The sequence below is a fragment of the Caretta caretta genome, chromosome 7, assembly GCF_965140235.1.
Source record: "Caretta caretta isolate rCarCar2 chromosome 7, rCarCar1.hap1, whole genome shotgun sequence".
Classification (NCBI taxonomy): Eukaryota; Metazoa; Chordata; order Testudines; family Cheloniidae; genus Caretta; species Caretta caretta.
The window spans coordinates 1,775,983-1,796,353 of NC_134212.1; the positions used below are offsets into that span (position 1 = coordinate 1,775,983).

The 20,371-nt window shown below is 41.8% G+C and overlaps 1 protein-coding gene across 1 annotated transcript in view; it reads left to right on the forward strand.

Annotated features, from left to right (window-relative positions):
- Nucleotides 1–20,371, forward strand: part of PRKAR2A (protein kinase cAMP-dependent type II regulatory subunit alpha) — a 163,157-nt gene that overhangs the window by 51,572 nt on the left and 91,214 nt on the right. The window contains exon 2 of the mRNA XM_048859373.2: nt 15,694–15,729. Coding sequence (XP_048715330.1) covers nt 15,694–15,729 — 36 coding nt within the window. The remainder of the gene's footprint in view (nt 1–15,693; nt 15,730–20,371) is intronic.

Sequence of the window (20,371 nt, forward strand, 5' to 3'; positions counted from 1 at the left end):
GATAGAAGTTAGTGATGGAAAAGATCTATTGGGTCATTCAATGAATATCTGTTAAAAGTCCTTGTTCATTTTTCTAGTTCTGTGAGATCTCTCAGCAGTTCCCTTTGCTCAGTTTTTTTTTTTTTTTTTGAAGCACCATTATGGTAGAAATCTCTCTAAGATATTTCTTATCAGCTTGATCTACTTGGGGCTACAATTACAGGAAAACTACAGCATAATAGAAGAGATCATTAACGCTGTATCTAATTACAAAAAGTAAACCACAGAAAATCACTGTTTAAATTAAAAGAACAATTAATCAAACAGAAGCTGCCACCTTGGCAATTTAACAGTTCAAAACAGAAAAAGAGAACCTGCTTTCCATTAGAAAGAATTAGAAATTTTAAGGCTTCTGAGGTGAAAAGTAAAAACCTAAGAATTTTTATAAAATTATACAACTATGAAACTTTCCACTGTCCAGTGAAAAGCCAGTTCTTTCATCCCTATTTCATTGTGCTTGGCATCTGCTGAGAAGTATTGTTAAAATAGGATCGGATCCTCCCACCCCCATCCTCACTGAGATGCAGATGTCGTTATTACCTGGGAATAGTAAAATTGCAGGGCATTTTAGTGATCTAAAGTGATCAGCAGGTGGGCCATTTCCAGCACAAGGGGGGGTGGGGTGGTGGAGGGTGAGAAAACCTGGGTTTGTGCTGGAAATGGCCCACCTGTTGATCACTTTAGATAAGCTATTACCAGCAGGACAGTGGGGTGGGAGGAGGTATTGTTTCATATTCTCTGTGTATATATAAAGTCTGCTGCAGTTTCCACGGTATGCATCTGATGAAGTGAGCTGTAGCTCACGAAAGCTCATGCTCAAATAACTTGGTTAGTCTCTAAGGTGCCACAAGTACTCCTTTTCTTTTTGCGAATACAGACTAACACGGCTGTTACTCTGAAATTTTCATTACTGAAAATCCTGAAGTGTTGAAACTTGAGTCTGTTAAACTTTCTCTCCATCATGATTGTATGTATTGGTATGAGCCTGTTGACATCTTGGTGTGAGGAAAAATGGCTTGACAGCCAGAGTCTCAGACCTCCTTATCAGCACTTGACATTGCATTCCACACAGCCAGTCATCTCAACAGACATATTCGACTCTGTTCCTAATATTTACAGAGTGAAGAGTTTATAGTGTGAGCCTAAGTATGATTTGGGTAATTTTTAATTAACTCGTTAAATAGGAACAGTTTATGTTCAGTTTTCTGTCTTCGTCTCACTCACACAGGATAATTTTGTACCATAATCTGAAATGAATGTACTTTTTGAAGTAGTCACTTGCTGGTGTTTTTTTTAATCCAAACCTGTTTCATATTTTTAAATTTATTTTTGTTTAAGCTGGGTACTGTGCATGTGAATTTAAGCAGTACGTTGTAAACTTTGTTCCTTTATTTACTAGGGCTTTTCTTCTGATACACTTTAAGGAACAAACTTGGTTGTCCATTGCAAGTCAGAACAATTACATTGTTGTGGACAGCCATGCTCAAGAAAATTAAGACTGTTTTGGGTGTATGGTAGACTGCAAAACATTTAATCTGCCCATTAGTATAAATGTCATGCAAGATTTAAAAAAAAATTGCCAAAGTGTTTCCTATTGCAAGAATAAAAAGCAACCACAAATGTCGTCATAAAATCGAATTCTGTTCTTGTAATTAAGGGCCCAAAGTTATGAGTTATTACTTTTAAGAATTGTGGCGGCATCAAGGCTATTTTAGAAAAAGATAGAACAGAGGACTGAGAAAATAAAATGAAAGGCCTAATGGCTAGATTTCTTCAGTACTCCGCAGCACTAAAACTTGCTGCAGCTTTTCTTAAGAGTACACCACTGGTGCAGACAGAGACTTCCTCTTTTTCTCTATTTGTGTGAATGAATTAAAATTTAAATTAATATCAGATATTGTCAGATACAGTAATGAAAATTAGGGAACTTGATGGAATCTAATACTGTAATTGTAATAAAGTTACATTTATAAAGGGAAGTTATATAAGTGATACAGCTTTGGGAAAAATACTGTAAATTTTAATGATATGGTTTACCACCTAGGCAATCCTGTTAGGAAGGAAAGGGGTTGCATTCATATGGATTTATTTTAGTTGAGTGAAAGTGATGAAGTAAGGCTATCAAGTTAGCGAAATACACCTGTGCTGAAAGAGGCAGTAAATAAAAGGAACTGACACCAAACAGTGTGTGTTCCACTCTGTGGTCAAGTGTACTATTAATCAGAAATGTAACAGTTTGATTAATAATGTACAAACTCAGCTCAGCCATTTATACCAAGGTCCCACCCTTGTAGTAGAAGATGCTGTAATATACAAGCTCTGTATGTCCTTTAGGGCTAACCCAAGCTAAGCAGGTTGAGGATCTCTTGCTTCAACTTAGAAATATTGACCTCTCCAAATTTCAAGGAGCACAGTGATACAGTACCTTCTGGTTCCCTTCCCCCAGTATTCAAACTAATGGAACAAGTGTCTCCTCTTTATGGGTGTGAGTTTTGGAGGGCAATCAACAAAATCTTTGTTCTTTGATGTTTCACAGTAGCTCATTTGATTTTAATGGGCTGCTTATGTGCAGGACCAGCACTTTACATTAATGCTTCTTTCCTGCTTGCTGAGCTAAACCATACAGAAACAATGTACAATTACAATGCAAACACGCAATATAATTTTATACCATGGGCTACAGATATAAGTAACATGCCGCATCCTACAAGCATTTCATCAAGACTAAACACGTTCTTATCAATTTAACATCTGTTTTAACAGTGCTAACACACAGGTAAGCCAGACTGGTTTCCAGCTATGCATTTGTCAGTGTTCAGTGAGGCCTCGGGGCCTTCGCATGAGCTGGCACTTGGTCTGGTAACATCATAACCAGCACCTGTCTTTTCCCGCACCTTGAGCCCTGCCAGATCCAGATGACGGAACTCCTTGAAGATAAGTCCAAAACTTTGAATTTGGCACATTATTGTATGGGAAGCCAGTGTAGCAAGTGGAGGACAGGTTTTAATATGGCTAGTGCTGAGGAGGCATGCTGCTGCATTGTGTTCAAATTAGAGTTTGCTGAGGGCTGATCATTTCGTGCCCAAGTAAGCTGCGTTGCTATTGTTCAGTTAGGAGGATAATGAAGGTCAGTATTACTTCCTGAGGCTAGGTCACCATCTGCCAGGATGGGACATTTCTTTCCTTTCCAGCTGTAGAAGGTAGGATATGTTGTTTGTGGGCACTGTTATGCGTGAGCTTAACATGAGGAAGGAATCCAGGAGCTCTCTTAAGCTGGGGACTGACGTGACCAATCGTGAATACATATCTTCAGCCAGAGGAGACTGCACCATGGCTATGAATTTTTTTGAAGCGTTTTGCTCTGACAACCAGCATAATTTCTGTTTTACTTGGGTTTAGCTTCAGCCTTCTGACTTATGACAAGCACACAGCTAGCTTGATCAAAGTGATATTGTGGTGATAAGGCATTTGAATCAGTGATGTCTCCTCAGTTCTCCTGATGGCTGCCTGAAAATGTTGAATAAGACTGAAGAGAGAAATGAACCTTGTGGGCAGTGTTCTCTCTAATTTTTCCCACCCATGTGCGGAATGAATTTTGTTATGTGCACCAATATGGAGGTGATGTGTGACACATCACCTTCATATTAGTGTACATAACAAAATTCATGTGGTGGGGGTGGGGCCGAGGGGTATGGAGTGTGGGAGGGGGCTCAGAGCTGGTATAGAGGGTTGGGGTGCAGGGGTGTGAGGGTTCCGGTAGGGGTGCAGGTTCTGGGGTGGGGCCGGGGCAGAGGGGTGCAGGGGGTGAGGGCTCCGTCTGGGGGTGTGGGCTCTGGGGTGGGGCTGGGGATTAGAGGTTGAGGGTGCAGGAGGGTGCGCTGGGCTATGGCGAGGAGAGAGGACTCCCACCCAGCTCTCTCTTCCTGCAGCAGCACCTGGGCTGGCAGGGAGAGGCAGCTCTTCCCGCTGTGGCAGCTCTGGGGTTGGGGCTGCTGGATTGACGCCCCTCCCCCGGCAGCTCCTGGCTGGGGTTGGGTTCAGGCCAGGGGAGGGCTGCCCCAGCTGCGGCAGAGTTGGGGCTGGGCTAGATTTGGGCCAGGGGAGGGGCGCCCTTGCCATGGCAGGTCCCCGGGCGGGTTCCCTAAGTGCCTGCATGGTGCTAAGAAGGCTGCTGCACGGGCGCACAGCTTACAGGGAACTTAGCTTGTGGGACTCTGCAAGTGAGGCATGTGGGGGTGGAAGTATAGTTTTCCCAGCACTACTTTTTGAATGGTTTCAGAGGAACAGCCGTGTTAGTCTGTATTGGATTTGTGCTGGAAATGGCCCACCTGTTGATCATTTTAGATAAGCTATTACCAGCAGGACAGTGGGGTGGGAGGAGGTATTGTTTCATATTCTCTGTGTGTATATAAAGTCTGCTGCAGTTTCCACGGTAAACATCTGATGAAGTGAGCTGTAGCTCACGAAAGCTCATGCTCAAATAAATTGGTTAGTCTCTAAGGTGCCACAAGTACTCCTTTTCTTTTTACTTTTTGAATGTCTCCAGAAAGTACTCATGCCATTTTATCGTGTTCCCTGGAACCCTGCCACCTCCCAGAGATGGAGCAGAAACTCATAATCACCTCTTTTGAATGCTGTCTGGAGATCCCAGGAGAATGAGAATGGATATCTTCCCTTCATCCACCTCAAGAGATAATCCATCAACACCGCTCATGCTGTTTATGCTAGATAAGCTTGTTGAAGTTAAAGATGGATACTGAAGCTGAATATTTATCTGATTTTCAATAGCCCTAAAGATGCCACATTATACTTTGGTGCATCTTTAAGGGTTTGGAACAATGGGGTCCTGCTCACATTGTGCACCAGAGCAACTATGTTGCCATTTGTTGTTTTATATAGTCAACTTATTGCTTATTTACACTTTGCTTCTCCACAAATGCTGTATTTTGCCACACAAAATGGTAGTCCCTCTCTGCTTCTCAGCAAACACTACAATAGGCTGGTATTGTACGGAGGTCTCATATGCCTGACTTAATTCATTTTACAAAATTTATTACTGTGTATTTACTATAGAACTGAAATGGAACTGAGATAATCAGAGCAGGATGCTGCACACAGTGTTCTCAATTATGAAATTCCCTGTGTTGATGGGCTACGACAGGCTACTGTCTTCCGCGAAAAGGGAGTCGATGTGATGAAATAAAAAGGTTAGGTGGGGGTGGGTTTTGAAAAATCTTGAAAGCAAAGTGAGCTTGAACTTAACATGAAAGAGGAAGTCAGTAAAAGGATCCAAAGGTCTGTGTTTGTGGTAGACCTGATTAGAGAAGAGGAAGTGGAAGAAGATCTTGGTAGTTACTGTTTGAGGGGAAAGTACCACCTGCTGAAGTTTCTGCCCATTTCTGTGAGTCAGCTTGTGAGATCTGACAAGCTCATAGTGTAAGGTGGTACGGCTATTGGCCAGGAGTGTTTCTTATTGTGTCTGACGTAAACCATGTTTTTGTGAACCTCAGTAATCAGAATATGCAAGCACTGCTTTATTTATACATCTGACTCTGTCATATAATCTTAAAAACTTTGTTTACAGGCAAGTAGATCATAGAATCATAGAATATCAGAGTTGGAAGGGACCTCTGGAGGTCATCTAATCCAACCCCCTGCCCAGAGCAGGACCAATCCCCAACTAAATCATCCCAGCCAGGGCTTTGTCAAGCCTGAACTTAAAAACTTCTAAGGAAGGGGATTCCACCACCTCCTTAGGCAACGCATTCCAGTGTTTCACCACCCTCCTAGTGAAAAAGTTTTTCCTAATATCCAACCTAAATCTCCCCCACTGCAACTTGAGACCATTACTCCTTGTCCTGTCATCTGCTATCACTGAGAATAGTCTAGATCCATCCTCTTTGGATCCACCTTTCAGGTAGTTAAAAGCAGCCATCAAATCCCCCCTCATTCTTCTCTTCTGCAGACTAAACAGTCCCAGTTCCCTCAGCCTCTCCTCATAAGTCATGTGTTCCAGTCCCCTAATCATTTTTGTTGCCCTCCACTGGATGCTTTTCAATTTTTCCACATCCTTCTTGAAGTGTGGGGCCCAAAACTGCACACAGTACTACAGATGAGGCCTCACCAATGTCCAATAGAGGGGAACGATCACTGCTGGCAATGCCCCTACTTATACAGCCCAAAATGCCATTGGCCTTCTTGGCAACAAGGGCACACTGCTGACTCATATCCAGCTTCTCGTCCACTGTCACCCCTAGGTCCTTCTCTGCAGAACTGCTGCCTAGCCATTCGGTCCCTAGTCTGTAGCGGTGTATTGGATTCTTCCGTCCTAAGTGCAGGACTCTGCACTTGTCTTTGTTGAACCTCATCAGATTTCTTTTGGCCCAATCCTCCAATTTGTCTAGGTCCCTCTGTATCCTATCCCTACCCAGCGTATCTACCTCTCCTCCCAGTTTAGTGTCATCCGCAAACTTGCTGAGGGTGCAATCCACACCATCCTCCAGATCATTTATGAAGATATTGAACAAAACCAGCCCCAGGACCGACCCTTGGGGCAGTTCGCTAGATACCGGCTGCCAACTAGACATGGAGCCATTAATCACTTGTCATGTAGGGGGAGAAGGATCTTCCAACCTTAGTTAATTAATGTATAAACTATTCATATTCTTGCTAAGCTAACTGACAGTAACATCAAACAACATTTTTGGCAGCATACCTTTTCTTACTAATGTGACTGTCATCTGTAACCGCTCCTCTGCCTTGAAGAACATTACAGTAGAGCTGCTCTTGTAAGTCCTCCTTTTGGGGAACAGTGCTCCATGGAATCTGCGGTCAAAAATGCTTCTTTATGCCATGTAGTAATCTTATCTCTCATTTTACCATTGATAGTTTTGGAAAGGAAAAGTAAGATTTTAATATCTCCTTGTATTTCTCTTGGTTTTTCTGCTGTGTCACTTTTGAGAGCATGACAAAAACGGAACTCATTATTCAAAGTGATTACATCTGTGCTGACTTCTTGGTTACTTTCTTTACCACCGCTGTGCACTGAAAGCACCAGTTCATAGAGGTATCCACAGTCATGCATACCATCTTTTTCCTGAGAGTTTATAATTAACTCTGAACCCAATAGATCTGACAGTGCAGTGTGACTGAGCAGTGGTCCACTGAAGTTAGGTTCTAGAGTTTTAGGGCTTTTCTGCAGGGAGGGGTAATGCTCTGTGCAGGGATGTGATTTCTGAAGTCAGTGTTGCACATTAGTTGGTCCCTTTAGATCATGCTAGTGTCCTCTAAGTTCCATAGTGCATTTTAATAGTACTGTTTCAAACAAACAAGCACTCCAGCAGGGTCTACATCAGTAATACGCAAAAGGTGGCCTGGGGGCCAAATGTGGGCCTGCCAAGGCTTCCTGTGTGGCCCGCCAGCTCGCATATAAATAAAAATATAAAGTTTATAAATAAATTCACGAACAGTGATGTGCTGCCTATCATTTGCCTATGGCTTCCTTAGTAAGTAACTGACTGGCTCTTAAGTTCTCACAATGGCATCAGCTACGATTGAGCTAGGATGCCACTCACTTTTTCGTTAGTGATGGAAATGGACCAAAAAATGAATGCGTGGGAGTAAACCTCCAAAGTCGACAGCAAAGACTGAGCTTTTAACTCAAACTGGACAGAGGATTTTCTTTTAATTATACCATCTCATTAAAACACAAAACCTTTGTGTTTGATATGCCAAACTGTTGTACCCGCCTGTAAGGTTGTCACCGTGAGGCGCCACTTTGAATCAAAGCAAACAAATTTCAACACAGCCTATCCTCCTGGCAGTGTTGCAAGATGTGACAAAATTGAAAATCCTGAATTCTCCATATCACACTTCAGATGTCATTCTCACAACATCAGCACGAGGACAGGAAAAAGCAACAGTTACCTCTCTTCTGATAATGTGAGTACTAGCTAAAAAGAAAGCCTTTTCTAGATGCCGAGCTTGTGAAAGAGTACAAGTTGTAAATGCCGGAGGAGCTTTTTGCCAGAGATAAAAACAAAGATGACATTGTGAAGCAAGTTCCCCTGTCTGATTCCATGGCAGTGCGAAAATTGGAGGTAATTTGAGGATTGTCTGTCAGCACTGCTTTCTGATTTAAAAACCCCAAATACATGTCTCTTGCAATGGACAAATCAAGAGATTTAAGTGATACTGGACAACTATTGCTGTTCGTTAGATTTTATGATGGTGAAATTTTCAAGGAAGAATTTTTGTGCTTAATACAGTTAGAAACCTACACCACAGGAGAGAGGCTTTTTTGGAAAAATAAAAAAAGTTTAGATCTGCAGAAAGCAAACTTGCTTGCTACAGACAGAGGTCTCTCCATGAGAGGGAAAGAGAAGGGCTTTGCTTCAAGTCTGGCTGCAATATATCCTTCATTAAATACACTTCACTGTGTTATTCATCAGACTGTCCTGTGTGATAAGTTGTCTGGATGTTGTGAAGAGATTAGTGAACTACATATGCTCAACTTCTAGCTTGCAACATCGTGTTTTTAAAGCTCTTTTACAAGACGTTTCAACCAAATATAGTGACCTGTTGCAACACAGCAATATTTGCTGTTTAGTAGGGGGTATGTGTTAGAGATATTTTGTGCACTTTAAAAAGAAATAATAAAATTCCTTCCAAACCACAAGACCAATAAGGTTTCTGAGTTCCTAGAATTTATTAATGATGTCCCCTCTATGTCACAGGTATCTTTTCAGTACTGATCACTTTAATTCCCTCAATTTGCAGCTCCAAGGCTGTGCAAGCCATGTTGGGGATCTGTTTGAAAAAGTGTTCCCCTATCAGAGGAATCTTGCAATCTTTCAGACAAATTTAACAGGAAAGATGTTGCATTTTCCCACATTGAGTGTTGTTGCTACAGATGAAACCTCGATGAAAGCAATGCAAAAGTTCCTAAGTGATCTGATTGGAAAATTTTAAAATCTTAAGGGATTTGCTTTTATTTGTTCATGATTTGTTTTTGGTCTCTGCGGATGGACCTTGCTTTTCTGAAGCAAAGAACATTCTTGTTCTTCAAGTGCTTGCCCATGTCCATTCCAGTGTTGGTGTGTGCTTGCCTCCAGCACTGCCACCAGAAAGTTTTCCCCTCAGTGGTATCTGTCGGGTTGATTCTGGTGCCCCCTGGAGTTGCATGGTCATGGTGCTGATAGAAAGGGTCCTGACAACCCACCACCCTCTCAGTTCCTTCTTACTGTTGCTGGAACTACAGTTTGTCCTTGTGTTTCACATATACTCCTTCAGTGGACTTGGATTCTTTTATTTTGTATAGTCATCTCTATTTGTAGTTGTTAAGTTTCAGTTATTAAGACAGTTATTTAGGATAGCAAACCCCGCTCAGCGGGGTAAGTTCCTCTGGGCACTAGGGATGCCTCAGTCTCCAGAGTTTGTCTTGTGCTTCATGCCACAAGTCTGTCTGTGACCCCCATTCCAGCTGCCTAAGTACCTGGGGAAGCTCAAATGTGGAAACACTGCAAGATCTGCAAAAGCTTCAGGCCCTGCACCAAAAAAGATAGACCGTTAGGCTTAGGTTTCTCCTCATGGAGGCAGTACTTAGTCATCCCTCGGAGCTGAGTCACTCCGACTTCTCTTAGGAGCGTCAATACTGCTTCACATCTCTGGCACTGGAAAAGGATGCTCCTTCTGCTTCTCAGGACTTCTGGCACTGTCCATCATTCCCGGTGCAGAAGATGATGATTATGGTAAGGGACTCTCAACACCGTTCTCCACTGGTGCCGAGAAAGAAGCAGAAGAAGATGGACAGAAAGCGATCCCCCAACTCCGAGGTCTGCGGGGCAAAGAGATGGTAGCAGAGTGCAACCCATGTTGGGCCACTCTGAGGCTCCTGTAACTTGTCTGGTGCTGTTGACTCCAACCCCGGAACAGGCACCATTTAGTCTGGCACCGATGGACTCTCCACCACAAGAGAGGAAAAGGGAAACCAGTCATGATGGCACAGCCTGGTCCCCTCCCTGCCAGCACTGTTTGCCAGCACTGCTCCTCCCTGATCTTCTAAAAGGGAATCCTGAGAGGCAGAGTTGTATGTCTTCTGCAGGAGCCAGCATCAACACTCCACCTGACATCACCCGATGACAGACCCAACCCAGGGCATCCCACCTGCGGCTTGGCTACCTGCACAGTGGCAGATGCCAGCACAGTGGCTGTTCTGGAACCTTTGGGCTTTTCCTCCAATGCAGGGGACACATTCTAGAAGGTCTTACTCCATTGTATCGGAATCTAGAGCACCTCCACTTCTTCCCTCGGAGCAGAACCCTAGTTCTAGTACCAATCCTGGTACTGAATATCAAGACCCAGAACTGAGACCCCCATCCAGTGCAGACATACTGCTCTCTTACAGTGCAACTCCTCTACCTTTTCTCCCCCACCTGTCCTTCCTGAACTGTTTATACCCATCCATGATAGTGCTCCAATCATGTGAGTTACCCCACCATGTCTCTGTTATTCCAATCACATCATAGTTCTCCTTCTTCCCTTTTTAAAAGATGGGCACTATATTTGCTTTTTCCAATCATCCGGGACCTCCCCCGATTGCCATGAGTTTTCAAAGATAATGGCCAATGGCTCTGCAATCACATCAGCCAACTCCCTCAGTACCCTCAGATGCATTGCACCAAGCCCCATGGACTTGTGCACGTCCAGCTTTTCTAAATAGTCCTATTCTTTCACCATTGAGGGCTGCTCATCTTCTCCCCATACTGTGCTGCCCAGTGCAGCAGTGTAGGAGCTGACGGTGAAGACCGAGGCAAAAAAAGCATAGAGTACTTCAGCTTTTTCCACATCATCTGTCACTAGGTTGCCTCCCCCATTCAGTAAGAGTCCCACACTTTCCCTGACCACCTTCTTGTTGCTAACATACCTGTAGAAACCCTTCTTGTTACCCTTCACATCCCTTGCTAGCTACAACTCCAATTGTACTTTGGCCTTCCTGATTACACCTCTGCATGTTCAAGCAATATTTTTATACTCCTCCCTAGTCCAAGTTTCCACTTCTTGTAAGCTTCCTTTTTGTGCTTAAGATCAGCAAGGATTTCACTGTTAAGCCAAGCTGGTCGCTTGCCATATTTGCTATTATTTCTGCACATTGGGATGGTTTGTTCCTTCACCCTCAATAAGGCTTCTTTAAAATACAGCCAGCTCTCCCGACTCCTTCCCCCCCCTCATATTAGCCTCCCGGGGATCCAAGTCTGCTTTTCTGAAGTCCAGGATCCGTATTCTGCTGCTCTCCTTTCTTCCTTTTGTCAGGATCCTGAACTCGACCATCTCATGATCACTGCTGCCCAGGTTGCCATCCACTTCTTCTTCCCCTACCAGTTCTTCCCTGTTTTGTGAGCAGGAGGTCAAGAGGAGCACAGTCCCGAGTTGGTTCCTCCAGCACTTGTACCAGGAAGTTGTCCCAGACACTCTCCAAAAACTTCCTGGATTGTCTGTGCACTGTTGTATTGCTCTCCCAGCAGATGTCAGGGTAATTGAAGTTCACGATGAGAACCAGAACTTGTGATCTGGAAACTTCTGTTCGTTGTTCGAAGAAAGCCTCATCTACCTCATCCTCCTGGTCTGGTGGTCTATAGGAGATGCCAAACACGACATCACCCTTGTGGCTCTTGCCTCTAAACTTAACCTAAAGACTCTCAACAGGCTTTTCTCCAGTTTTGGACTGGAGCTCTGAGCAGTCATACCGCTCTCTTACTTACAGTGAAACTCCTCCACCTTTTCTCCCCTGCCTGTCCTTCCTGAACAGTTCATACCCATCCATGACAGTGCTCCAGTCATGTGAGTTACCCCACCAAGTCTCTGTTGTTCCAGTCACATCATAGTTCCTTGACTGTGCCAGGACTTCCAGTTCTTCCTGCTTGTTCCCCAGGCTTCTTGCGTTCGTGTACAGGCACCTAAAATAACTAGCCAATTGCCCTACTTTCTCAGTATGAATCAGGAGGCCTGCCCTGTGGCACCCTCCTCCTTGTGTTTCCTCCCAGTATTCTACTTACCTCAGAGCTTAGGTCTCCACCCCCCGACAAACCTAGTTTAAAGCCCTCCTCACTAGGTTAGCGTGCCTGCCTGTGAAGATGCTCTTCCCTCTCTTCGTTAGGTGGATCCCATCTCTTCCTAGCAATCCTTCTTCCTGGAACAACATCCAAAGGTCAAAGAATCCAAAGCCCCCTCTCTGACACCACCTGTGTAACCATGCATTACCTCCACAATTCAATGGTCCCTATCTCGGCCTTTTCCTTCAACAGGGAGAATGGACAAGAACACGACTTGCACCTCAAACCCCTTTATCCTTTTTCCCAGAGCCACATAGTCTGCAGTGACCTGCTCACGGTCATTCTTGGCAGTATCATTGGTGCCCACATGGAGAAGTAAGAAGGGATAGCGGTTTGAGGGCTTTATCGGTCTTGGCAGACACTCCATCACATCCTGAATTTTAGCTCCAGGCAAGCAGCACACATTTCTCAAGTTTCCCGGTCTGGACAGCAGATGGGTGACTCGGCTCTCCTTAGGAGGGAGTCCCCGAACACCACCACCTCTTTCCTCCTCTTGGGAGTGATGGTGGTGGAACCCCCTAGGACAATGGATCCCATGCCTTCTGGTCTCTTGCCTCAGATGACTCTTCCAAACCATTCTCCACCATAGTACTTGTGCAGAGAGCCTGAAAACGGCTTCTTACCTCTATTTGCAGTGGGGGTACACAGGTTCTCCTCTTTCTTCTTCTGGAGGTCACATGCTACTAATTTTCTTCCCCATTCTGCTCTGTACTACCCTCTCTGATTCTTCAACATGCTGTGCCTGCAGTACCAAACACTAACTTCTATCCAGAAAGTCTTCCTTTTCTCTGATGCAATGCAGGGTTGATACGTAGGTCTCTAGTCCTTTAACCTTTGCTTCTATCCTCTGGGAGAAAGACAAACATGGCACATCCTGTGCAGGTCACAACAGTTGATCACTCAATATCCATATTGTCTTTCTTCTAAGAGCTTCTTCAGATGTTGTATTTACTGCTCACAGAAGCTTGAAAGGCAAAAAACTTTATCAATCCCATATCAATGCCAGCTATGTTAGAAGAAAAAAATTGAATTTCTGAGTCATGAGATGAAATTTTACTTCAGCAGAAAATTGTTACCCTATGGTGATTCGGAGAGTTAGTGTAGTAAAATATGGTAGGTCTTTCATGTTATGACTTCTAGTAATAGTCTCTACCTTCGTTGGTTTGTTATGTTACTGACTTGTTCTGGTAATAATAGTAGCTATGTAATAATGTAAATATTTCATTTGTGGTGCAATTCTGGAATGTTAACATGCCTAAATACGATAGCTTTTGAAAAATGTTCAGCAAATTAAAGACTTCAGACTCTGCATCCATGGAAGTGAAGGGGCAGATTTTTTTATTTGCTCATATACTCATATGTGATGATTGATTGTCTTGAGGAGTGAACTGCATTTAGAGTTAAAATTACTGCATCCCTGGAGCTAAATTTGTGAAAAGGTGCCATAAACACCTGAGTTGCATTTGTGTGTACAATTCAGCATTTCCAACTGGTAGCATTTAAAAGTCCCAGATCTACTGTGCTCCAAAATATAAGGCAAAGTAATCATGCAGGTCTTAGATGATGCCTTGGTATTTACAGCCAGTGCACTGTACAAGAGTGGGGCACAAATTGTGCTCCTAAGCTTATATAGTGGATATCTCTGTAAGGAAGTATCAAAAAGTGTTTTTATGCTTTGCTCTATCAACCTTGATATATGGCATACAAATTGTGTGTGTTTGTACACACCCCTCTAAAGTTCTGTGATCAAATTATCATGGCAATGTTCTTATTAAAAACAAAGTAAGTTTTTAATAAAAATTTAAGTGGGAAAACTCTATTTGACATGGCCACTATAACACTCCTATGCATGGTTCATGTATGCTTGATGTAGTAGAGTGTTCTTGGAGAGAACTCCCTATTTTGATACACTTTTATGTAAATACGGAAATGTTGATAAATCTGATCCAAATCCCAGGCTTCTTGCTTTATTTCTTCTTTCCCTTCAGCAAAATACATAATAATTCTCAGGCCCCTGCGCTTCCCTGGTCCATCCAACGTCTCAGTCTCTAATATTTTTCATTCATCCCTAGTTGTTGTTGTCCATTCTTTCTTCCACTTGAAACATTTTTTCCATACGGGGCTGTGATTCTCTGGTGTGTCTTGAGCTAGCACTGCACATTGTTCTTTATGGTAGTCTGCCAATATAGCCATTCTAGCTGTTGGTTGGGCTTGTCTGTAGTTTTGATTGCATAGTTTCACTTTTCTCTCCTTGGAAGGAGACTGTGAGGTTTTGGTTTGATTCTTTTTGTACTGCCATTCTTTCTTCCACATAGGCAGAAAGAGTGGCCCTAGTGCCATTATTTGTCTTCAGCGGCACCATTCAGCTTTATCTTTCTACTTTTGCTTGTTCCACTCTTCATTTAAAGAAAGTTATCTGTGCAGATGCAGAAAAGACAGAAGTTTTCAATAAATATTTCTGCTTTGTATTTGGAAAGAAGCAGGATGATATTTTCATATCATATGATGAGGAACTACTTTCCAGTCCATTAGTAATGAAGGGGATATTGAACAGCATCTGCTAGGGATAAAACAAAAAACGAAAAAACAGCAGACCAAGAAAACTTGCACCTGATTCCTAAAAGTTGGCTGAGGAGCTCTCTGGCCTGCTTATAAAGTTATTACTTCTCAAAGTCGTTGTCAATAGGGAATCATGAAATGGGGGTATTCTGAGTGGGGGGCTCTGCAGGGATTGATTCCATATGTGATGCTATTCAATATTTCATCAATGATCTACAGTAAATATAAAACCATTGATGGTAAATTGTGGAGAACCTATAGTGGCAAATGATGGCAGGACAGCTATACAGAACAATCTGGATCACTAGTTCACCTGGGCCCATTCAAACAGAATGTGTTTGAATATAGCCAAATGCAAGGTCATAATCTCGGATCAGAGCAGACTGTCCACTTTGACCAAGAGATCTTTTTCAAACAACTGAACATACCATAAGTCCCCAGTGCGACGCTGTGGCAAAAAGGCTAACTCAGTCTTTGGATGGATGAACCAAGGAGTAGGGAAGTGATTTTACCTCTGTATCCAGACTTGGTGAGACTGATACTGGAATATTGCATCCAGTTCTGATGTCTACATTCTAAAAAGGATGTTGAAATTTTGGAGATGGTGCAGAAAGAGCCATAAAGATGACTTGAGAGACTGAAGAAATGCTTTACAATGAGAGATTTAAGGAACTCAATCTGTTTATCGAAAAGAAGATTGAGATGGTAACCTGATTAATGTAATGGGAAGAAAATACCACGTACTAAAGGGCTGTTTTATTTTTTATTCTATAACAGTCTTGGACAATCTAGCTTAGCTTTAAATATCCAAACTCTTCCTGTACATAAGGAAGCGGATGAAAAGTGTCTGTAAGATTTTAATAGGGTGGGATATAAAATAGAAAAAATATAGTGGTATTACCAAATGTGATCATTTTGATTCTTAATGACTTATTTTAGTAAACAGTAATTTCACCTTTAACTGATTTTTTTCTTTGTTTTGCAGCTCCAGTAATTAACAGATTTAACAGAAGAGTATCAGGTAAAGTTTCCCTTATTATTTTAATACACTTCTTAAAAGGTTTTAAATGTGTGCTTATTGAAAGCAATGACTTTCCCGTTTGTGGCCTATTAACACTTGTCTGTTGTATTTAGCACATTACATAGTAGTTATAGTATTTAAATTATAATTCTCTCTGTTTATTTTAGAAATCAATAGATTGCAAATGATAGGTTAGTGGAAAAACCTTTTTCCTATTAATGACAATTTCAGGCTTTAAGGCAACTTCAACATTAATAACCATTCAGTCAGGGTACATTTCTGAAGACATATGTCACAGGGGCCACAGAAAAGACTCATCTAAATAACTCTGGGAATGTTTCAGCTTCTTTCATTTGAATCTGCTTCTATTTCTTCTTGCTAATCTTCCAGATTGCTGTCAGTTTTATCTTCAGCACAATGCACAAAATAAGGCCTTCTCCAATAGTCAGTTTTTGTCACTGTGTCTAACCTGAAGAGATAGTTATCTTAAGAACAGCAGATGCCTGCACCATGCCTCCAGAAAATAATAGCTAAAAATTAGACAGACAGGTGGGCAAGGTAGTATCTTTTATTGGGCCATCTTTTGTTGGTGAGAGAGACAAGCTTTCGAGCCACAGGGAGGAGCCTGAAGAAGAGTTGTGTGTAGCTCAAAAGCTTTTCTCTCTCACCAACAAAAATTGGTTCAATAAAAGATATCTCACCTGTCTTGTGTCCCTAATATTCTAGGACCGACAGGGCTACAGCTACACTGCCATAGCTAAAAATGTCAGATTTGCAAATGTCTATTTGTTCAGGAAGCATAATTGATGCATTTGTTCCCAGGCATAGTTCTTCCACATGGTTAAATATTTTGCAACTTTCTCATTTGATTTCACCAACTGTTTTGTTCTTTTTTTTTTTTAAGTTGACATTGAAAGTGAGTGCTATTGAACCATCAGAACTCCACTGTTGTTCTGCCAGAGCACAGCACAAATCATCTTAAATTCTCTTTGATTTTCATTTAACTAAACTTGGATAGTTGTCCAGGAAATTAGTTAATGTAGTTCTACTTCTAAAAGTACTTTTGTGAAAATGGCATTGTGAGTTCCCTGTTTATTGTCTGTCAATTATTTCCAGTTCAAATATTCTCAGTTTTTAAATAAAAAGATATTTTTTCTAAATCATCTGTGCAAATTCAGCCTGAGGTTAGATAGTTGGGGTGGGTCCTTTCCTGTGATAGTGAATGAGAAGGAAGGATCTTTTAGGATCTTTGTATTATTTTCACATGTATAGTCCCCTTGTGACCAAATTATGTCCTCATTTACACCTAGGCAGCCCTATTAGTCTGCAGTGCAATTGCTCAGGTTCAGTTAAGGGCATGATTTGGAGACAAGGGTGTTGCCGCACATAAGGAAGCGGGCCATAATCAGAGCTTTTTCATTATTTTGACACTAGCATATATTTTACTATTGCAGTGGTGAATTTGGAGGGACAGTGACAACTCATTAAAGCACCTTATTGGGGTGGTCTCAAGCCATTTTACGTTAATGTAAATATTAAAGTAATCCATCCTGAACCAATAACTGGTTAAAAGCAATTAAATAAAATTTTAAATGAGAAAATGGAGCTATTCCAGATGTCCAAAGGCTGTGAACTCCATAGTATAGGGGCAGAATGGCTAAGTGACCATCGAAAGGGGACATACAGGCATTTCACTGCATCTTCAGTGTTGAAGTATTAGTGGTCTCATTGATGATCAGTGCAATAATGAGTCAGTCTTTATTGAGAAACAGGATATTTGTTTATGCTCTATATGTTAGCGTGAACTTGCAGCGAATGTAAAACCAGATTACTAATGCACGCAACTGGGCTAAAATTATGTTAGGTAATATGGTTGCAACTTCATCTTTTTCACTGCACATTTTTGATAAATTTATAGGAGTTGTAATAGCAATAGCTGAACCTTATTATATTAGTTACATGGAGCTATCATACAAATGTGTGATTAAAGCTGCATGTCTTATACTAGTTTTTGTTAGTCTTATGTTTTTAAAACCTCTTCATGATAGCTTTCTTTGACAGGGGAACAAGCCTTGTGGATGGGGGGAAGCAGTAGACATGGTATATCTTGACTTTAGTAAAGCTTTCGATACTGTCTTGCATGACCTTCTCAAAAACAAACTAGGAAAATACAACCTAGATGCAGCTACTATTAGGTGGGTGCAAAACTGGTTGGAAATCCGTTTCCAGAGAGTAGTTGTCAGTGGTTCACAGTCATGCTGGAAGGGCATAACGAGTGGGATCCTACAGGAATCAGTTCTGGATCTGTTTCTGTTCAATATCTTCATCAGTGATTTAGATAATGGGATAGAGAGTACACTTATAAAGTTTGCGGACGATACCAAACTGGGAGGGGTTGCAAGTGCTTTGGAGGATAGGATTAAAATTCAAAATGATCTGGACAAACTGGAGAAATGGTCTGAAGTAAATAAGATGAAATTCAATAAGGACAAATGCAAAGAACTCCACTTAGGAAGGAACAATCAGTTGTACACATACAAAATGGGAAATGATGGCCTAGGAAGGAGTACTCCGGAAAGGGATCTGGGGGTCCTTGTGGACCACAAGCTAAATATGAGTCAACAGTATGACATTGTTGCAAAAAAACCGAACATCATTCTGGGCTGTATGAGGAGGAGTGTTGTAAGCAAGACCCCAGAAATAATTCTTCCGCTCTGCTCCGCGTAAGATTAGGCCTCAGTTGGAGTATTGTGTCCAGTTCTGGGTGCCACATTTCAGGAAAGGTGGACAAATTGGAGAAAGTCCAGAGAAGAGTAACAAAAATTATTAAAGGTCTAAACATGACTTATGAGGGAAGAGTGAAAAAACTGGATTTGTTTTGTCTTGGAAAGAGAAGACTGAGAGGGGTCATAACAGTTTTCAAGTATGTAAAAGGTTGTTACAAGGAGGAGGGAGGAAAAATTATTGTTGTTAACCGCTGAGGATAGGACAAGAAGCAATGGGCTTAAATTGCAGCAAGGGAAGTTTAGGTTGGACGTTAGGAAAAACTTCCTAACTGTTAGGGTGATAGTTACCTAGGGAGGTTGTGGAATCTCCATCATTGGAGATTTTTAAGAGCTGATTAGACAAACACCTGTCAGGGATGGTCTAGATAATACTTAGTCCTGCCATGAGTGCAGTGGGCTGGACTAGATACCTTTCGAGGTCCCTTCCAGTCCTATGATTCTATAAGGTAAGCTTCCTCCACTCTTGGCTTACATACCAGGCCATGAACAGAGGTGTAAGATAAGCATGGGCAAATTAATTGAGGATGAACAAATAAAGAATAAGCGATGGAAAGAGTATTTTGAAGACCTGTACAATGTTGTGAACACAGATGAAAAGCTCCCGGAGAAGCTTCCCAGTACAAATATGGGAGACAAGATGGTGGAACTCTTAGAAGACACAGTAAAGATCTCAGTAGAAAGTTTGAAAAAGAAAAAAGCACCAGGAAGTGACAACATAATCGCAGAGCTGTTGCAAGCAGGCAAGGAACATGTGATAAAGGTGATGCACAAGTTATTTAACAAAATTTGCAAGCAAGATCAAGTGCTAAGTGTATGTGAGAAAGTGATAATACTACCAATCTATAAAAAAGGAGTTAAGAGTAAGTGAAAGAACTACAGAAGAATCATTGTATTGAGCATGCTGGCAAAAGCATCCGTCAAGACGTTGCAGAGGAGAATGAAGAGGTATCTGAATAAAGCAGTGCTTGCAGAAGAGTGATTTGGATTTAAACAGAGATGAAATACAGTAGATCAACTATTTGTGATAAGACAGGTATTGGAGAAATACCTAGTGTGATGCTGTCTACCCTGGTGCCAGCTCAGGACTGGGCTGGAGGCTAGTTCACTCATAAGCTAATAGAAATTAAAGGAGCAACAAAAGGTATTGTAGTATAATCAGGCCAATTCATTTGTGTATTAGTTTAGTTAAAAGAAATGTTAAAGATACTGTCTTCATTTGTCTATAACCCATTGATTGCTATTGCATTGCATTATGTATATTCCTGTAACTAGTTAACCCTAGATCAAAAGTATGTGTCAGTGTTAAGATGAGAATATACTTGATGATGTGTAAACTTCATGAAAACTAATGAGGGATTGTTGTTTGCTGTTACATTAATTACAGGGATATACACAATGTAAAAGGTAAATTACCCATCAAATGCGATTGGAGCCTTGGATATGTAAATGAAGAAGAGTGCTAACTTCAAAGTAAGGGTCATTATGTTTGACAATGGAAATTCACTGCCCCACACAGGTGAAGACATTGTTCAGATTGTCATCTTTGAGCAGACACTATAAATCCTGATTCAAAAGAAAAGGAGTACTTGTGGCACCTTAGAGACTAGCCAATTTCAGCATAAGCTTTCATGAGCTACAGCTCACTTCATCGGCTATGCATCCGATGAAGTGAGCTGCAGCTCGCGAAAGCTTATGCTCAAATTGATTAGTCTCTAAGGTGCCACAAGTACTCCTTTTCTTTTTGCGAATGCAGACTAACACGGCTGTTACTCTGAAACCTGATTCAAAAGAATAATCCTTATCGCTGACTACTTGAACTCTTACAGAGAGGATATGACATGCAAAGTGGAGATCCC